We start from the raw sequence: 17,665 nt of genomic DNA, 5'->3' as shown, positions 1-17,665 counted from the left end.
ACAGTCACTCACCCAGCGTTGTGCCTCTGTTTGTTTCACTTGGATATTATTTTGGACGTTACATCTCCCACTGTGTGTTTGTTCACACCAAAGATAGTATTCTCTTTGTATTTGTTTTGGTACTTTGCTCTTTGTGTATTTTTCACGAAGATACCCTCGCCACCGCCGCCTGTTCCAGCACCACTCTGTTCTCGGCTCGGACAGCCAGCTACCCGGTGGCGACACCCTCGCCGCCGCTGCTGTTTCCTGTACCATTACGCATACGCCTGGGTGAGTTTTGATTGTGATGTCACTCACCCAGCGTAATGGCTCTTGCCCTCGTCCCGCTGCGTTTCCTGTACCATTACGCATACGCCTGGGTGAGTTTTGATTGTGATGTCACTCACCCAGCGTAATGCCTCTTGCCCTCGTCCCGCTGCGTTTCCTGTACCATTACGCATACGCCTGGGTGAGTTTTGATTGTGATGTCACTCACCCAGCGTAATGCCTCTTGCCCTCGTCCCGCTGCTGTTCCCGTACCATTACGCATACGCCTGGGTGAGTTTTGATTGTGATGTCACTCACCCAGCGTAATGCCTCTTGCCCTCGTCCCGCTGCTGTTCCTGTACCATTACGCATACGCTTGGGTGAGTTTTGATTGTTAAGTCACTCACCCAGCGTAATGCCTCCTTTTTGTTCTCACTTAGTTAGTAGTTTGGACATTTCATCTCCCACTCTGTTTTTGTTCTCACTTAAGATAGTATTTTTGGACATTACATCTCCCCCTGTGTGTTTGTCACACGAAGATATTATTACTTTGTTACTTTGTTTATTTGGACTGTTCTGCATCTGCTCTGTTTGTTCCCTTTTGAATATTAACCCTCTCCTCTGTTCTGCAGAGCGGCCCAGATGTTTTCCCACCAGTCCCCAGTTCCTCCCTGTCCCCAGCCCGCCTCCGCGGGCCTCAGTCCCCTCTGTCCCTAGTTCTCCCCTTCTAGTTCCACCTAGTTCCTGGTCCCAAGTTCTCCCCTTCTAGTTCCACCTAGTTCCTGGTCCCAAGTTCTCCCCTTCTAGTTCCACCTAGTTCCTTGTCCCTAGTTCTCCTAGTCCCCAGTTCTCCTGTTCCCTAGCTCTCCTTGTCCCGACATTTCCTAGTCTCTAGTTCCTCTGTTCCTTTAACCTCCCCCTAGCGTTCCTTTAATGTTTTCCCCTAGCGTTCATTAACCTTCCCTTAGTGTACCCTTTTCCTGCCCGCCTCTTAAAGGCACCTAGTTTTTCCCCTCTTGTTATATTCCTGTATTTGTGTTCTCCCTTAAAGGGACAGTGCCCTTTTTTCCCTGTCTCTCAATAAATATCTGTTTCTTGGCAAACCATCATACCTGTCTTGTGTTGTGCGATTGGGGTCGGTTACAAACCATAACAGTACGACCCCACCAAATCGACGACCCCAGCCAGCACAGACGGTGTATGTTGAGTTTGCCTTTTTTTTTTTCTTGTTCCCTCTAGCTTCCTTGTTAGTCCTGTTTAGCTCCCTTGTTTAGCTTGTTAGTCTCCCCGGTTAGCTCCCCTGTTTGCTTCCCGTTTAGCCCTGTTTGACCCCCCTGTAGCTAGCCATGCCCTGGCAGCTAACCCAGTCCCTCAGCAGAGCCCCTGTCTGCTAGCTTTGCCCCGGCTGCTAGCACAGCCTCTATGTTTATGCAGCCCTTGCTGCTGGCATGGGCCCTGTAGCTAGCCATGGCCTGGCAGCTAACCCAGTTTCCCTCTGCATGGTCCCAGTCTGCTAGCTTGGCCCCGGCTGTTAGCACAGCCTCTATGTTAATGCAGCCTTGCAGCTGACATAGGCCCTGTAGCTAGCCAGGCCCAAGCAGCTAACCCGGTCCCTCTGCATGGCCTCCACTTTTTTGTGTAGCATCCCCACTGCTAGGACTGCCCTTTCAGCTAGCAAGGTCAGTTTCCCCACTGCTAGGACTGCCCCTTCAGCTAGCAAGGTCAGTATTCCCACAGCTAGGACTGTCCTTCCAGCTAGCTTGTTCTCTCATGCTGGTCCAGCCCTGTCTGCCAGCCTAGCTCCGGCAGCTAGCGCAGCCTCTATGTTAATGTAGCAGTACAGCTGGCATAGGCCCTGTAGCTATCAGTGCCTTGGCAGCTACCCTTTCCCCCTGCTAGCCTAGCTCGGCAGCTAGCGCAGCCTCTATGTTGATGTAGCAGTACAGCTAGCATAGGCCCTGTAGCTATCAGTGCCTTGGCAGCTACCCTTTCCCTCTGCTAGCCTAGCTCGGCAGCTAGCGCAGCCTCTATGTTGATGTAGCAGTACAGCTAGCATAGGCCCTGTAGCTATCAGTGCCCTGGCAGCTACCCTTTCCCTCTGCTAGCCTGGCTCCGGCAGCTTGCGCAGCCTCTATGTTGATGTAGCAGTACAGCTAGCATAGGCCCTGTAGCTATCAGTGCCCTGGCAGCTAACCTTCCCTCTGCTAGCCCTTTCCCGGTGCTACCATGGTTACCCCTTTGCTACCCTGCTTGCCCCTCAGTTCCTCTAGACCAGTTGCTCTAGACCAGTTCTCTAGACCCAGTTCCTCTAGACCAGTTCCTCTAGACCAGTTCCTCTAGACCAGTTCCTCTAGACCAGTTCTCTAGACCAGTTCTCTAAACCAGTTCTCTAGACCAGTTCTCTAGCCCAGTTCTCTAGACCAGTTCTCTAGACCAGTTCTCTAGACCAGTTCCTCTAGACTAGTTCTCTAGACCCAGTTCCTCTAGACCAGTTCCTCTAGACCAGTTCCCCCAGTTGCCCCTCTGCTACCCTAGTTACCCCTCTGCGACCCTGTTTCTTTTGCTAGCCCCACTCTTGTGGTGGCTTCCCCTGCTGGCTTGTCCAGTACCTTTTGTTTTTGTCTTGTTTTGCCCCCTGCCACTCTGTCTGTATTTGTTTTGGGTCGCCAGGTGGCTCCCGTTGAGGGGGGGGTACTGTGAGGTTTTGTCCGCTGCTCACCAACTTTCTCTGTCTTCTTTAAGCCTACTGTTAGGAATTCCCTACTCACTCTCTCTAGCCCCCACCCTCTCGTTCTTTACTCTCAGTGGCCACACCTGTTCGATTATCAATTACCTCTCGCACCTGTGGTGGCAGGCTAATTAGTTCCCCTGTGGGCTTTAAATACCAGGGCGCTTCCCCTCGTTTCGGCGTGGGGTCGTGTTGTAATCATGCCGTTTCCTATTCTCAAACATCTAGACTCTTTCGGGAGATCCTCTGTTCTGCCTATGCTGTATTGATTCTCCGGCGTAGAGATGTTTGCTCCAGCCTTCGTCTGCTGTCGCCGTTGCCTGAGAGTGGAGACTGGGCTGCGCTCCCTAGACTTCCACGGGAGGCATCCCAGTGATCCACTTCGGACCCCCGCGCAGCTGTTCGTCCTGACGCACATCCAGACCAGCGCAGACGTGCATCTCCTAGACCTTCGAGCTTGGCACGCTCTCCCGACCAGCGCGCAGACGCGCATCTCCTAGACCTTCGAGCTTGGCACGCTCTCCCGACCAGCGCGCAGACGCGCATCTCCTAGACCTTCGAGCTTGGCACGCTCTCCCGACCAGCGCGCAGACGCGCATCTCCTAGACCTTCGAGCTTGGCATGCTCTCCCGACCAGCGCGCAGACGCGCATCTCCTAGACCTTCGAGCTTGGCACGCTCTCCCGACCAGCGCGCAGACGCGCATCTCCTAGACCTTCGAGCTTGGCACGCTCTCCCGACCAGCGCGCAGACGCGCATCTCCTAGACCTTCGAGCTTGGCACGCTCTCCCGACCAGCGCGCAGACGCGCATCTCCTAGACCTTCGAGCTTGGCACGCTCTCCAGACCAGCGCGCAGGAGCGCATCTTCCAGACCTTCGTGCTTGGCACACTCTTCCACGCAGACGCACCCCGATGCGTCTCTCGGTTCCGACGTGCACACCAAGGTGTGGCGCGCCACTCTGTTCCTCGCTCCGACAGCGGCTACCCGGTTGACGACACCCTCGCCACCGCCGCTGTTCCAGCACTCTGTTCCTCGGCTCCGACAGTCGGCTACCGGTGACGACACCCTCGCCACCGCCGCTGTTCCAGCACTCTGTCCTCGGCTCGGACAGCCGGCTACCCGGTGGCGACACCCTCGCCACCGCCGCCTGTTCCAGCACCACTCTGTTCTCGGCTCGGACAACCAGCTACCCGGTGGCGACACCCTCGCCGCCGCTGCTGTTCCTGCACCATTACGCATACGTCTGGGTGAGTTTTGACTGTCTAGATCATCTCCGTTTTCGTGTGTTTCTAACACTGAAGAATTACCACCTTTTTAATCTGACAGTCACTCACCCAGCGTTGTGCCTCTGTTTGTTTCACTTGGATATTATTTTGGACGTTACATCTCCCACTGTGTGTTTGTTCACACCAAAGATAGTATTCTCTTTGTATTTGTTTTGGTACTTTGCTCTTTGTGTATTTTTCACGAAGATACCCTCGCCACCGCCGCCTGTTCCAGCACCACTCTGTTCTCGGCTCGGACAGCCAGCTACCCGGTGGCGACACCCTCGCCGCCGCTGCTGTTTCCTGTACCATTACGCATACGCCTGGGTGAGTTTTGATTGTGATGTCACTCACCCAGCGTAATGCCTCTTGCCCTCGTCCCGCTGCGTTTCCTGTACCATTACGCATACGCCTGGGTGAGTTTTGATTGTGATGTCACTCACCCAGCGTAATGCCTCTTGCCCTCGTCCCGCTGCGTTTCCTGTACCATTACGCATACGCCTGGGTGAGTTTTGATTGTGATGTCACTCACCCAGCGTAATGCCTCTTGCCCTCGTCCCGCTGCTGTTCCCGTACCATTACGCATACGCCTGGGTGAGTTTTGATTGTGATGTCACTCACCCAGCGTAATGCCTCTTGCCCTCGTCCCGCTGCTGTTCCTGTACCATTACGCATACGCTTGGGTGAGTTTTGATTGTTAAGTCACTCACCCAGCGTAATGCCTCCTTTTTGTTCTCACTTAGTTAGTAGTTTGGACATTTCATCTCCCACTCTGTTTTTGTTCTCACTTAAGATAGTATTTTTGGACATTACATCTCCCCCTGTGTGTTTGTCACACGAAGATATTATTACTTTGTTACTTTGTTTATTTGGACTGTTCTGCATCTGCTCTGTTTGTTCCCTTTTGAATATTAACCCTCTCCTCTGTTCTGCAGAGCGGCCCAGATGTTTTCCCACCAGTCCCCAGTTCCTCCCTGTCCCCAGCCCGCCTCCGCGGGCCTCAGTCCCCTCTGTCCCTAGTTCTCCCCTTCTAGTTCCACCTAGTTCCTGGTCCCAAGTTCTCCCCTTCTAGTTCCACCTAGTTCCTGGTCCCAAGTTCTCCCCTTCTAGTTCCACCTAGTTCCTTGTCCCTAGTTCTCCTAGTCCCCAGTTCTCCTGTTCCCTAGCTCTCCTTGTCCCGACATTTCCTAGTCTCTAGTTCCTCTGTTCCTTTAACCTCCCCCTAGCGTTCCTTTAATGTTTTCCCCTAGCGTTCATTAACCTTCCCTTAGTGTACCCTTTTCCTGCCCGCCTCTTAAAGGCACCTAGTTTTTCCCCTCTTGTTATATTCCTGTATTTGTGTTCTCCCTTAAAGGGACAGTGCCCTTTTTTCCCTGTCTCTCAATAAATATCTGTTTCTTGGCAAACCATCATACCTGTCTTGTGTTGTGCGATTGGGGTCGGTTACAAACCATAACAGTGAGATAAAGCCTGGTAAAGAACTACTGCCGAAAGTGTCTAAGGGGTAGAATTTCCGGTGTATGTACTTCCCCTGGAAGCTGCTTCCGAATGGACCAAACTCCCCCCCCCCCACCCCAAGTGCTCCCTCCCTCTCTCTCTCTCTCTCCCTCTCTATCTCTCTCTCCCTCCAGAGTATGCAGAGGTGTCGGGTTTCACTCTGCCTCGCAGTATGAGGAAGTGGTTTTCCACTCGCTGTCTAGTCTAGGTAGATTGTGGGCGGGCATTAGCTACACAGAGCCAATCACATCACTGTCTTCTACCCAGAGCCTGAATGACGTGACTCAGGCCTTCAAATCAGGATGGACTAATTTACTGGAGCAGGAAATTATCTGAGCTGAATCAGAGCAATCCGCCAATATGGTATTTAGACACTAAAACACATTGATACTAACTCCTATTACTATAATACAATGCTAGAGACTGAAAAATGACATTTATAGTACATGTCCCCTTTAACATCTCTCCCTATTCACTATGGAGCAACTCCAAACTTAAAATTGTAGTTTCAGCACTTTGGGAGGATTTGGGAGACCATAGGAATAACATGTATGAATTCTGAAGATTGGCCGTACTTCCCATTTAACCATCCCCTCTGGCCCTTTAGTTTCTTCCAGGGAGGCCTCCTTCTAGTCTGTGCAGTTCTGTATGGCTCTGGAAGGCGAGAGTACGTTGGACCTCTGGTACTCTCATTGGCTCTGGCCTGGATCAACATCCTGTACTACTCCAGAGGCTCCCAGCGCATGGGGGTGTACAGTGTCATGATACAAAGGGTAAAGCGTTCAGCCAAACAATTAATTTCCATGCAATTAAAATCAATTCAGTTCAATTCAATGATGTAGAGAAATACAGCACATAATAAATACAAAGACAATACGGAAACAGAAAAGTCAATCAATTAAACAATTTTAAATAATTAAAAAGAACTGAAGACTGTTGTGAAATGGTTGACTATTAAAGATTTAAACTGCCCAATGGATACTTATGTATTCAGTTTTAAAGTGCATTGCAAAACATTCCACGTGTCAGGGGCACAGAAGCTAAAAGAAGATTTTCCTAATTCAGTGCAAACTCTACCTTAAAGATGCTATAGATAACATTGTATGTAGAGTAATAATTAAAAATAATATATATATTATATATAATATATATATCTACAGAACTTTTAGAATGGTGCTGAATAAATGTCCAAAATTAATGTTGTTATTTACATGTTGCAAGCATGTACTGTATCCTTTCCCTAAAAGAATGCACCTGATTGGGTACATGACATGCTGGTCCTCTAGTTCGACATCTAGTGGCTGAATGTTATCTATAGCACCTTTAAGTGTAAGCCAATCACCAGAGCGAGTATTATAAGGTCTAGAGTTCCAGTCCAGTAATGAAATGTGGTGGGAGATCACCAATAACTGAGCATGGACGTCAAGAGTATCAATTGCCTGGTTTTAAGTCCATGCACCATGTCTTTATTTCAGATGATCCTGGGAGACATCTTGCGCTTTCTGTTTGTCTACATCGTCTTCCTTTTTGGATTTTCTGCCGGTGAGAATTTCACAGATTCACATTGACACCAAATGGAAAGAAAAATCTAAAATGTTATTTTCAAAAATTATTTTTCTCATTCTTTCTTTTTTACTTGTAGCTGTTGTGGCGCTCATAGAAGAGTACCCGCCGGCCCGCGACGGAAGGAAGTTTGGAGACCATTCGGTGCAGTGCAAGAGGCCCACCTACAACAACATCCGCTTCACCATCCTGGAGCTGTTCAAGTTCACCATCGGCATGGGAGACCTGGAGTTCACCGACCACGTGCAGTACAAGGAGGTGTTCTTCATCCTGCTCATCTCCTACATCGTGCTCACGTACATACTGCTGCTCAACATGCTCATAGCCCTCATGGGGAACACGGTGGAAAGGATCTCCAGAGAGAGTGAAAACATCTGGAAACTGCAGGTAAGAGAGATGTTCTCTCATGCCACTTTCAGACAGACACGGTTCTGGTTTTCTGGCTCTGAGTTCTGGAGTTTCAGAACCTTGGTGCTTTCTGGTGAACTGGCCTGCGTTCACACCAGTTTAAACGGAACCAAATTTCCACCGCCCCTCCATCATCAATGGAGCCTAGCTTAGCACAAATTAATGGAAGCAGACACAAACCTAGCTGTTGGCCAAAAACACCTCTCCCAAAGTTTTCAACTAGACTAGAGGTCCGTATCCGCTTCCATTAATTTGTGCTAAGCTAGGCTAGCCTGCAGCCAGATAGGTTTCTACTGAACGCACAGAGAGGAAATTGGTATCTATCTTCTTTTTCGACTCTGGAAAAGATGGTTAGAGCATTTCCCATAATGTTGGGGTGTTCCTTTATGCCAGGGGGTGTTGTTCCGTTGTGAGCCTGTGAAGCCCATTGAGACATGGAATGTGATTTTAGGCTCTACAAGTAAATCTGACTTGACTTCTCAATGTGCCGCTTTCAGACCCAATGAAATTGCTTTTGTGATATAAGGTGAGCATCGAACGTATGACTTACCTGTGTGATCCGGTGTGTCCATAGAGAGCCCTTACCATCTTGGATCTGGAGCGAACGCTACCCAGGTGCTTCAGGAATAAACTGAACTCTGGGGTGATGAAGACGCTGTGTTTCAAAGGCGGGCAGGAGTGTCGCAGGTTCTTCAGGTATCTTCAGGTTCTTCTGGTATCTTCAGGTTCTTCTGGTATCTTCAGGTTCCTCGGGTTCTTCAGGTATCTTTCTTCAACCATTGTATGTTTTAACATGAGAATATAGAGGATAAGAAGACATTCCTAAGTCTGTTGTTTTTCTTCATTGTTTGTTGGCTGTCTCAAGGTGCTTACAACAAATGTCTTAAAACCATAAGGTGGGTCCTATGCAGTTTACGTACAGTCAGAGGAAATGTACGCCCATCCAAAACCATTTCACAGGTGCAGGATACCAAATGTTGAAGCTGCATTAGAGAAGGATATCTGCACACTGTATATTATGCTCCCATAGTGATTTAAAACATGATGTCACAATGTGTGGCGGCGCAACAGGACCCCGGAGCAGACAAGACAAAGGGCAGCGAGTCCAAGAGTTTTTACATATCAAACAGAACAAGGGTTTTTAATAAACATAGATATCAAACAGAACAAGTTTTTTTTTTATAAACATAGATATCAAACAGAACAAGGGGACATAGAAACAAAATACAAGGGGAACACACATACAGGGACGGGGAGAGGTAGAGCATCTAGGGGGCCACAGTGGCTCAGGGGGTAGAGCAGTCGTCTGTCGGAGTAAAGGTAGAGTGTTGAAGTGTCCTTTTTTAATTTTAATTGAATTTTAATTTAATTTATTGTTATTCTGGAATAGTATGGAACTGTACATCACCCACAAGCACAAGGAATGAACCCCACGTTTTCTTGAACATGGATGAAGAACCTCTCAGAGTACATCTATATTTTCTAGTTTGATAAAGTATAGTATGTCTCTAATCCAGTGAAGGTGAGAGGGGGGGAGCAGCGGACTTCCATTTAAACAGAATCGGCCGCCTGGCCAGTAGAGTGGTAAATGCCACAACGTGTGCTTTGTGCTTTGAAAGTGATAAAATAGGTGGAGAGTATCCAAAAAGCGCTGTCAATACATTTGGTTCAAGATTTGTCTCAATACTTGCCGAGATGGTCTCAAAAATATTTGTCCAATACCTGTGCAAGGAGGGGCATGTCCAAAACATGTGAGTATATGTGGCTGGGGCCGAGTGACATCTATCACATATAGGATCGATATCCTCATATATTTAGGTTAATCTGACTTTCGTCAGGTGTACTTGATGAACAATTTTGCATTGTATCAGCCCGTGTCTTGCACAAATAGAAGAAGAATGAACAAGACGCAGAATGTCATCCCAAATGTCATCCGAGATCTCCTCCTCCCATTTACTTTTAATATTGTGTATTGGGGTGGGACATAAGGAGTGTCGTTATTATTATGCTTCGGGCAAAAATTGGGCTAGTTTTGCACAACACATCTGACGATTGCATACCCAAAGTCATTTGCGATTTATTATACATTATCCTTATAGCACATGCATGAGTCTGGTCTCTTTTGAAAGGAAACATTCTGATCTTTCTTCCACAACAAAGAGGAATCACTCTGAGTGCTAATGAAATAGAGTTAAAGAAGTTTGAACACACTGAAGTAAATGGTTTGTGTACTCACATTTCTGTTTACTTTTAATTTGATTATGGATCCCCATTAGCTGGTGCCATAGCACATAACAAAATTATTAAAAGTCAGTACTCAACACACAATGCATAATGAAACTAACAATTAAGATGGCTAAAATTACATGCAAGCACAGAAACAGAAAAAATAAATACTTTACAGTGTTGAATACAATTTAAGATTATTTTAAAAAGTTAATCTACTGTTATATATTCGTACTGGCATCGCGTCCCGCTCTTAAGCCATACCAAGATATACCTCATCTCATGTACCTAGTGTACTCCATCAACGAATAAAACCAAATACACCCAGCACCTGCCAGGCCCCGCCCCTACTGCCGTACTATATAGTACTGGGCGTGGCCACCACTCACCCTTCCTCTATTTTTGTTTCCATCATAGCGGATGCAAGACACCCTATGCAACTAGTTGTTATGAAAAGTTTAGATAATATTGAGTGCTTACAGAGATTTGCTTACCCCTGGAATCTTCGGGGTATGTTCCAACAACACGTTGGGTCTATTCTGATGTTCCCTCGTCTTGTGGCAGCAGATCGAGGGACAGCGTGCAAGGTTGGCTATCGAGCCGGCTCGCACACAGGTAGGCCCTGTGTCATCAGGCATTGATGCTAGTGTTAGTAATGCTGGTTTGTTTTGTTACACAACCGAGTTGTGTGTCGGTGCCAGGGGCGGGATGGTTTGGTGAACGTTCCCCTGAAGTGGACGGTTTCCAAGCGATCCTGGAGTGTGCTGCTAAACACTAATGCTAACACTAATGCTAATGCTAACACTAATGCTGAAATGCTGGGCACTGTTCTAATGTTCCCCGCCGTGGGATGTTGCCGCTTTTCCCTCCTCTTAACCGGTTCATTGATGAAGGTCAGTCGGTAGCTAATGTGGGGGGTTTTGCTGAGTCCTATTTTACCCTTTTTATGGGTAAATGGGTTGAGAAGACAACAGGGTGCAGGGCGGGTGTGCCGTTTCTAGGTAGCCAGGTAGCATCGATCCTGTGCCCCGGCGGGGAAGCCGATGCTTGAGAGCGAGTCGGCCCGGCGGGTGGCAGTAGAGCTATACTGCTGCAGGATGGAATTTAGCGGCGGCCAATGTTGTGGCTCAGCTGAACGCTATGCTATATTGGGCTACTGTTTCTGTTCTGTCTCTCTGCTAGGGGAATGTCTGTCTATACTACAGTTTCCCTCCTCTCAACCATTCATGCTGACGGTCAATCGGTGTCTACTGGGGGAGTAGTGCGGGGGGGGGGCTTTGTTTACCTTCATGGGTAAATGGGCTGAGATCTAGGGCTGGTGTGCTGTTGTGAATATTATGAATGAATGCGGGACTGGTTCTCTCTGGTCCGCCTCCCCTTAACGTTGTGTGCATGGGTTTGCCCATTCTACAGTATGTTCGTGGTGTTAGTTCATTTATTCATTAACCCCTTCATGGTGCACACCACAGTGGAGGTTGCTGGTTGCAACCACCACTGGTGCTCCGTGTTAGCATCAGTCCTTTGCTTTTGACATGTTGAAACAGTGCCCTGCCCGGCCGACGCCATGAGGTGGGTTGGCCCGGTGAGTGGCTGGTGGGCTGCTAAAGCCTGTACCGCCACGGTATGGAATTGGCAGCAATTAGTAACTGTGTTCGAATTGCTGTTTTTTCTATCAAAAAATGGTGTCTGGTAGCGGGGCCTTGAGGGCCAGCCGACGTCGACACATCGCGCAAGGTTGTTGACGTTATTAGCTTTGACCTAGCCGCAAGCTATAACCGCTCAGGGCTCCCCTCTCCGCAGAGGATTTTGGTCTTCCGCTGGAGCGCGGGCGGTATTGTCCTAGGCCCCACACCGCCTCACACGCGCAGCCAGAAGAAGAGAGAGCACGGCCTCGTCAGCAGCAATGACGAGGCCCTGGACAGGCGGCCATGTTTTCCCCCGCCAGAGGTATCCTGGGCGTTGAATCGACAGGTGTCCACAAGGCCGACAGCCTTGGCGGCCGAGGGATCGGCCATGTTGGATGGGCTCGGCTTGGAATATACAAGCCGTCGCCGTCCTGCCGCGAGCAGCCCGCTCTCCGATCACTCCCTCCCCCAACACCAGCGGAAAAAGGGGGCTCTGATTGTTTCCTTTGGCTGCGGGCCGCGTGCCTTCGTTGAAGCGTGGGCGGCCCCACTTTTCGCTTCTCATGGGGACAGGGGCTGACACCCAGTTGATGGCTGAGCCTGGGTCTGTCCGTGAGAATGTTGTGCTGTCAAGCGGCTCCCACACCATAAGCTGTGTTGGTTGAGCCTGGTGTTACGTCTGTCAACTATAAGTGTTGTCAGCAGGGGGGCTCGAAACCTTTTGAGGCACACAGTGCAGGCTTCCCCGGCCTCGCCTTCGCCAGGCCAGGTATCATGTTGGTGCCTCCCACTCCTGAAAGATTGGCAGTGGTCTCGCAGGCGCGCGTGATTTGGGTGGTATTAATATCACTGCAGGGCTACGGTGTGTAGGAACCCATGGGGGCCTCACACCTTGCATGTCCGACTGAAGAACAACTCCTCAGCATGTTCTGGAGGGGTGTTCAGTGGGGGAGCTTTTGTCACCTAGAACTGATGTCAGCTTCCCCCGTATCAAACCGGCCCTTTCTGTCGGGGTCCCCCCTTGGGTGCGATTGCCTCGTGGGTAGTGTCAGGGTCAGATGTCCCGACACGGAACGCTCTGCTCGCACGGGTCCAGGGTTGGCTACGCACAGCGGGTGGGACCGGGCCGCCTATCTACAGTTCCTAGCGGACCTGCGCCACATGGCGGTGGGTGCGTTGGGAGTGTCATCACATATGGCTACAGCAGTACCATATGTCGAGGTGGATGGAGAGAACGCTGAGGCGGGGACTTGTATTTAAAACACAACCCGACCCGTTTTCGGGTTTGGTACAGACCCTATTGTCAGGGTCACCAGCAGTGACAGCTCTGGTCGACGAGATCTGATCTCTGTGGACGAAGCAAGCCATCGTCGTGGCGTTTTCCTCCCGGTGTTCTCTGGTGCCTGAGAAATCGGGAGGGGGGGGTGTCAGACCCATGTTGGACCATGGGAAGGTTCAGTATTTTTTGGATCGTCTCCTACCTGTTGAACACTGTCAGGTGGGGGTCTGGTTCTCCTCCATAGACCTGTAGGATGCGTGTTCGCATCCCCGATCTTCCGTCCTAGGGCTTACCTACGCTTCCTTACAGGGTTAGCATATGAATACCAGGGGCTGCCGTTCGGCTTTTCTCTGGCTCCCCGCATCTTCACCAAGTGCGTGGAGGCCGCACTGGGGCCTCTGCGTCGTCAGGGGTTACGAAGTGTATTCTGCCCTGCCGACGTTCTGGTCCTTGGCAGTCAAGGTGGATCGTCAGGTCTCATGCCAGGCAGGGTTCCTACCAGCCTGGGGTTGCTGTAGACTGGAAGTAGAGTACTCCTCTTCCCAGTCAACGGGTGGAGTGCTATGGCCATCCCTCTCAGAGCGTGTTGCGACACGCTCGGGAGATTCCGTCCTAGGACGGTTACGGCGCTGTCCATGATACGCCTGCTCGGTATGAGGGCATCTGCTCATTCCGTGGTCCCTCTTGGCCTCCTCTTCACCCCAGGAGGAGGTTACGGAGGTGGTTCTTTTCCAGTATGGAAATAGACCCGGTGAGAGGCAAGTCAGGACGGACAATACGACGTCAGTGTCGCATATCGACAGACAGGGAGGAGTACGCTCCCCCCGTCTGCACCGGGCGGCTGGCTATGGGCGTTCTCCATCTGCACAGCCTGAGGGCTCTCCACATCCCCGGCAGGGTGAATGTGGGTACAGGTGTAATGTCGCAGGGCGGTCCTCACCCTGACGGGTGGGGATTATGTCCGGACATAGTCAGACAGGTCTGGGACCGATGCCGTGCCGCCTGGGATTCTTTCCCCCATACATCTGTTAGGTCAGTTGTTGGGGCGGGTACGTTGAGGAGCGCAGGTCCTTGATCCTGATTGCGCCGGACCGGGGCGCAGCTGTGTGGTTCCCGGTCCTGATCCAGCTCTTGGTATCCCGTCATGGCCTGTTCCTTGGTCATCGCGGGCCCTCTCTCAAGCGCACGGGTCTCTGTGTTAGTTCCCTGTGCTGGGCCAGCTGCTGGTGGGTTGGCTGGTGAGAGGGTGAGTCTGGAGAGGATGGATCCTTCTGTGGTTGGTACCATCCGGAACGCGCATGCTCCCTCCACTATCACGGGTTACGCGGGTAGGTGGCGTATTTTCCAAGAGTGGTGTAAGGCCACCCTCTTGTGAAGCATTTCCTGCTTGGCGTTGACGCCTTAAGCCGGTGAAACGCTCTTTGGCTCCGAGCTGGGATCTTCAATTGGTCCTCGGTCGGTTTTCCTTGGCCCCGTTTGAGCCTCTTGAGCAAGCGCTGTTGGAACGGCTGTCATTCAAAGACTGCGTTCTTGCTGGCCATCACCTCCGCTAAAACGCGTGGGTGTGCTTTGTGCTCTCTCGGTACGGCCAGAGTGCCTGTCTTTCATTCCGATAGCGGTGCCACTCTGCAGCCTAATCCAGCCTTCGTGCCTAAAAATATCCGGAGTGCTTCCGCTCCAGGGATATTATGGTTCAGGCGTTTCATCCGCCTCCTCACGCTAGTGAGTTGGAGGCGGGCCTTCACCTGTCATGTCCGGTCCGGGCTTGGGGGTTTACCTCAGCCGTACTCAGGGCTCTCGTGCTGGTAAGGCACTGTCGAAACAGCGCCTGTCCCATTGGTTGTGCGAGGGCATTGCCTTTTGCTTCACGTTGGCTCCCCCTGGGGGCGTCAGGGCGCACTCCACTCGTGGGGTGGCGGCCTCTGCTGCTCTCCTGGGTGGGGCCTCGGTGGAGGACATCTGTGCTGTGGCTTCATGGTCCTCACCGGGTCCCTTCGTAAGGTTTTACCTCATGGACATGACCGGGGGTTCTGTCTCCCAGGCGGTTCTGAGGTCTGTGGCCTCTCCTGCTTCCCGTCCTTTGGTAGGGTAGCAGGCGTGTGTGGGTGTGGGCCACAATGTGTTGTGTCACACGTGGTTCCGCCTGTGCTGTGTGTTCAAGAGGTTCTAGTTCCCTCTTGCTCGCACTCGGGTGGAGTTGACTGCGCCCCCTCTTCATTAGGAAGGATGGGGTGACGGGACTCCCCTCCCCCCTGATGTGGGCTTACGGGTCCTCAGGGGGTGCATTTGTCGGGCCTCGCGTCCGCTCTACCCCATATCTCGGTATGGCTTAAGAGCGGGACGCGATGCCAGTACGAATATATAACGACAGGTTATGTATATAACCTAGTTATATGAGTACTGGCTAAGCGTCCCGCTCTTATCGTGCCCTGAGTTCCCTTGGGGAAACTTTTCGTTGGAAACGATGTTTTCCGAGGAAGAGTGAGTGGTGGCCACGCCCAGTACTATATAGTACGGCAGTAGGGGCGGGGCCTGGCAGGTGCTGGGTGTATTTGGTTTTATTCGTTGATGGAGTACACTAGGTACATGAGATGAGGTATATCTCGGTATGGCTTAAAGGGGAACTCCAACATTTTGGGAAATTAGCTTATTTAACATCTTCCCTGGAGTTAGACAAGAAGATGCATACCTTTTTTGTCTCTGTGCGTGCATTTTAGCTTTGGGAATAGACGCTCCGTTAGCATAGCTTAGCTTCATCACTGGAAGTGAGGCAGGACAGTAGCCTTACAGTGCCTTACAGTGTATTGCAAGGTCTGACATTGACCAAATTTGATATGCATGACCTTGGTGGGCTCTAGGTCAACTCCTGAAAAGGGGGTCAATGTCAGACCTTGCAATCAAAAGTTAGGGGGCGCACTGAAATTATGGCAAGGGTTATTAGCCCCCTAACTTTTGATTGCAAAGTCTGACATTGACCCCCTTTTCAGGAGTTGACCTAGAGCCCACCAAGGTCATGCATATCAAGTTTGGTCAATGTCAGACCTTGCAATACACTGTAAGGCACTGTAAGGCTACTGTCCTGCCTCACTTCCAGTGATGAAGCTAAGCTATGCTAACGGACCGTCTATTCCCAAAGCTAAAATGCACGCACAGAGACAAAAAAGGTATGTATCTTCTTGTCTAACTCCAGGGAAGATGTTAAATAAGCTAATTTCCCAAAATGTTGGAGTTCCCCTTTAAGAGCGGGACGCTTAGCCAGTACTCATATAACTAGGTTATATACATAACCTGTCGTAAATGCAGCAGAGGTTTTGAGGCAGTTTATTCCAAAGAGTTAATGCTCTAAAAATTAAATATCTCCTTAAAGCGTTGGTATTTTGAGACCCTTTATTTGTTTATTATTTCAATTTAGCTGGAAATACATTGCTACATCATTCAGTAACATTTGCAGAGCCTTTAACAAAAACATTATTACGGTCACCATTGTGACCAGTGGGATTAATACAAAAAAATTATTATTTATTTTTCTATTTCATTGAACATTGCACATGTTAAAGGCCATTTTTTTTTTTTACTCAAAATGTGAGTATTACCAAGTCAACTTGTGTTCTTAAAACAATGACAATAAACATAATGTGGTTGTGTACTTATTTTTCTGTTAACTTATTATGGATTGAAAACTGAAAACCTTAATGCACAGTAACTGAACTCAATATTTTTAAGTTCTGGTAACTCATTATTATTATTTTTTTTACAGTGTAGTCTTGCAATCAATCAAAACTTATTTACACAATATACCTCACATTCACATCCTGGTGTTCTCCATTAGGCCTGTAGGTGGAGCTATGACAGCACACGTACAGTACACACACCGATGGTGTGTGATGTGTCCAAAAATGAATGGGCAAATGTGAGTGAAATGGTCGCACTGTATGCAGCTGTTTGTCTGCATTGCATCCCCCCCCCCCCCCCCACACAACTCAGATTTAGGGTTGATACAACCATCATAATAATATTGTTAATAATAGCAATAACAATAATGATGTAATAATGTAAAAATTATCATTAAAAATACCTGATTATGAGAAGAAAAAATTACGATGCATGGAATATTGTTGAGGCACACTAGTTACAACTATATTTCAAACAGGCACTCCATGTCAAAAAGGTTGCTGATCCCTGCTCTAGTGTAATGCTCATGCACAGTATTACTAAAATCTGTTTATGTATAAAAACAGTTGTTGTACTGCTCATGACCAACTTGAACAGTACAAGTATATTAAAAGACAATCTATTTTCAACGTTAAGCCAAGAGAGGCGGGCATGCATACTGCTCACATTAAACCTTAGTGAGCAGCCCAGTACCAACCGTGCTGCCCTGTTCTGGACAACCTGGAGCTTCCTGAGGTCACCACTGGCAGCAGATGACCACAATAGTCAAGATGACATAAAACTAAACTTTGCACTATCTGACATAAAAGGGGACGGGCAACAAAATAAGCACATTTCCTGGAAATACCAATTGCTCTTCCCATTTTCAAAACAATATAATTAATAATATGCTGCGCCCAAGACAGAGTGCAATCCAGCATCACTCCAAGGAGTTTAGTACTTTCAACTTGTTGAACTGCCGAATTACACAAGTTTAAATGAAGCTTTGACAGTTGACAGTATCTATGCCTGTTTTTAAATTCCAGCTGAGGGGTAGGAGCTGGAAAACATAATGGTTCCATAATCTGAAGTCTTATCTAGTACAGGTCCAAAGTTTATAACAATCCCACGGAAGATGAGTGTTTTACAAAGGTTTTTGTAACGTGTGTACCGGGG

At 49.3% G+C, this 17,665-nt stretch overlaps 1 protein-coding gene across 2 annotated transcripts in view; it reads left to right on the top strand.

Moving 5' to 3' along the window:
* The window catches only part of LOC311226946 (transient receptor potential cation channel subfamily V member 1-like), a 90,966-nt gene that overhangs the window by 69,242 nt on the left and 4,059 nt on the right, over positions 1-17,665 (top strand). For both annotated transcript variants that reach the window (XM_084312411.1, XM_084312412.1), the window contains 4 exons: positions 6,345-6,510; positions 7,213-7,279; positions 7,380-7,687; positions 8,283-8,404. In XM_084312411.1, the coding sequence (XP_084168537.1) occupies positions 6,345-6,510; positions 7,213-7,279; positions 7,380-7,687; positions 8,283-8,404 (663 nt within the window). The remainder of the gene's footprint in view (positions 1-6,344; positions 6,511-7,212; positions 7,280-7,379; positions 7,688-8,282; positions 8,405-17,665) is intronic.

This window comes from Notolepis coatsorum (genome assembly GCF_963971535.1).
Source record: "Notolepis coatsorum genome assembly, chromosome: 1".
Taxonomy (NCBI): domain Eukaryota; kingdom Metazoa; phylum Chordata; class Actinopteri; order Aulopiformes; family Paralepididae; genus Notolepis; species Notolepis coatsorum.
Note: the sequence above shows the minus strand (reverse complement) of the source record. Positions and strands in the feature narration are given on the sequence as shown.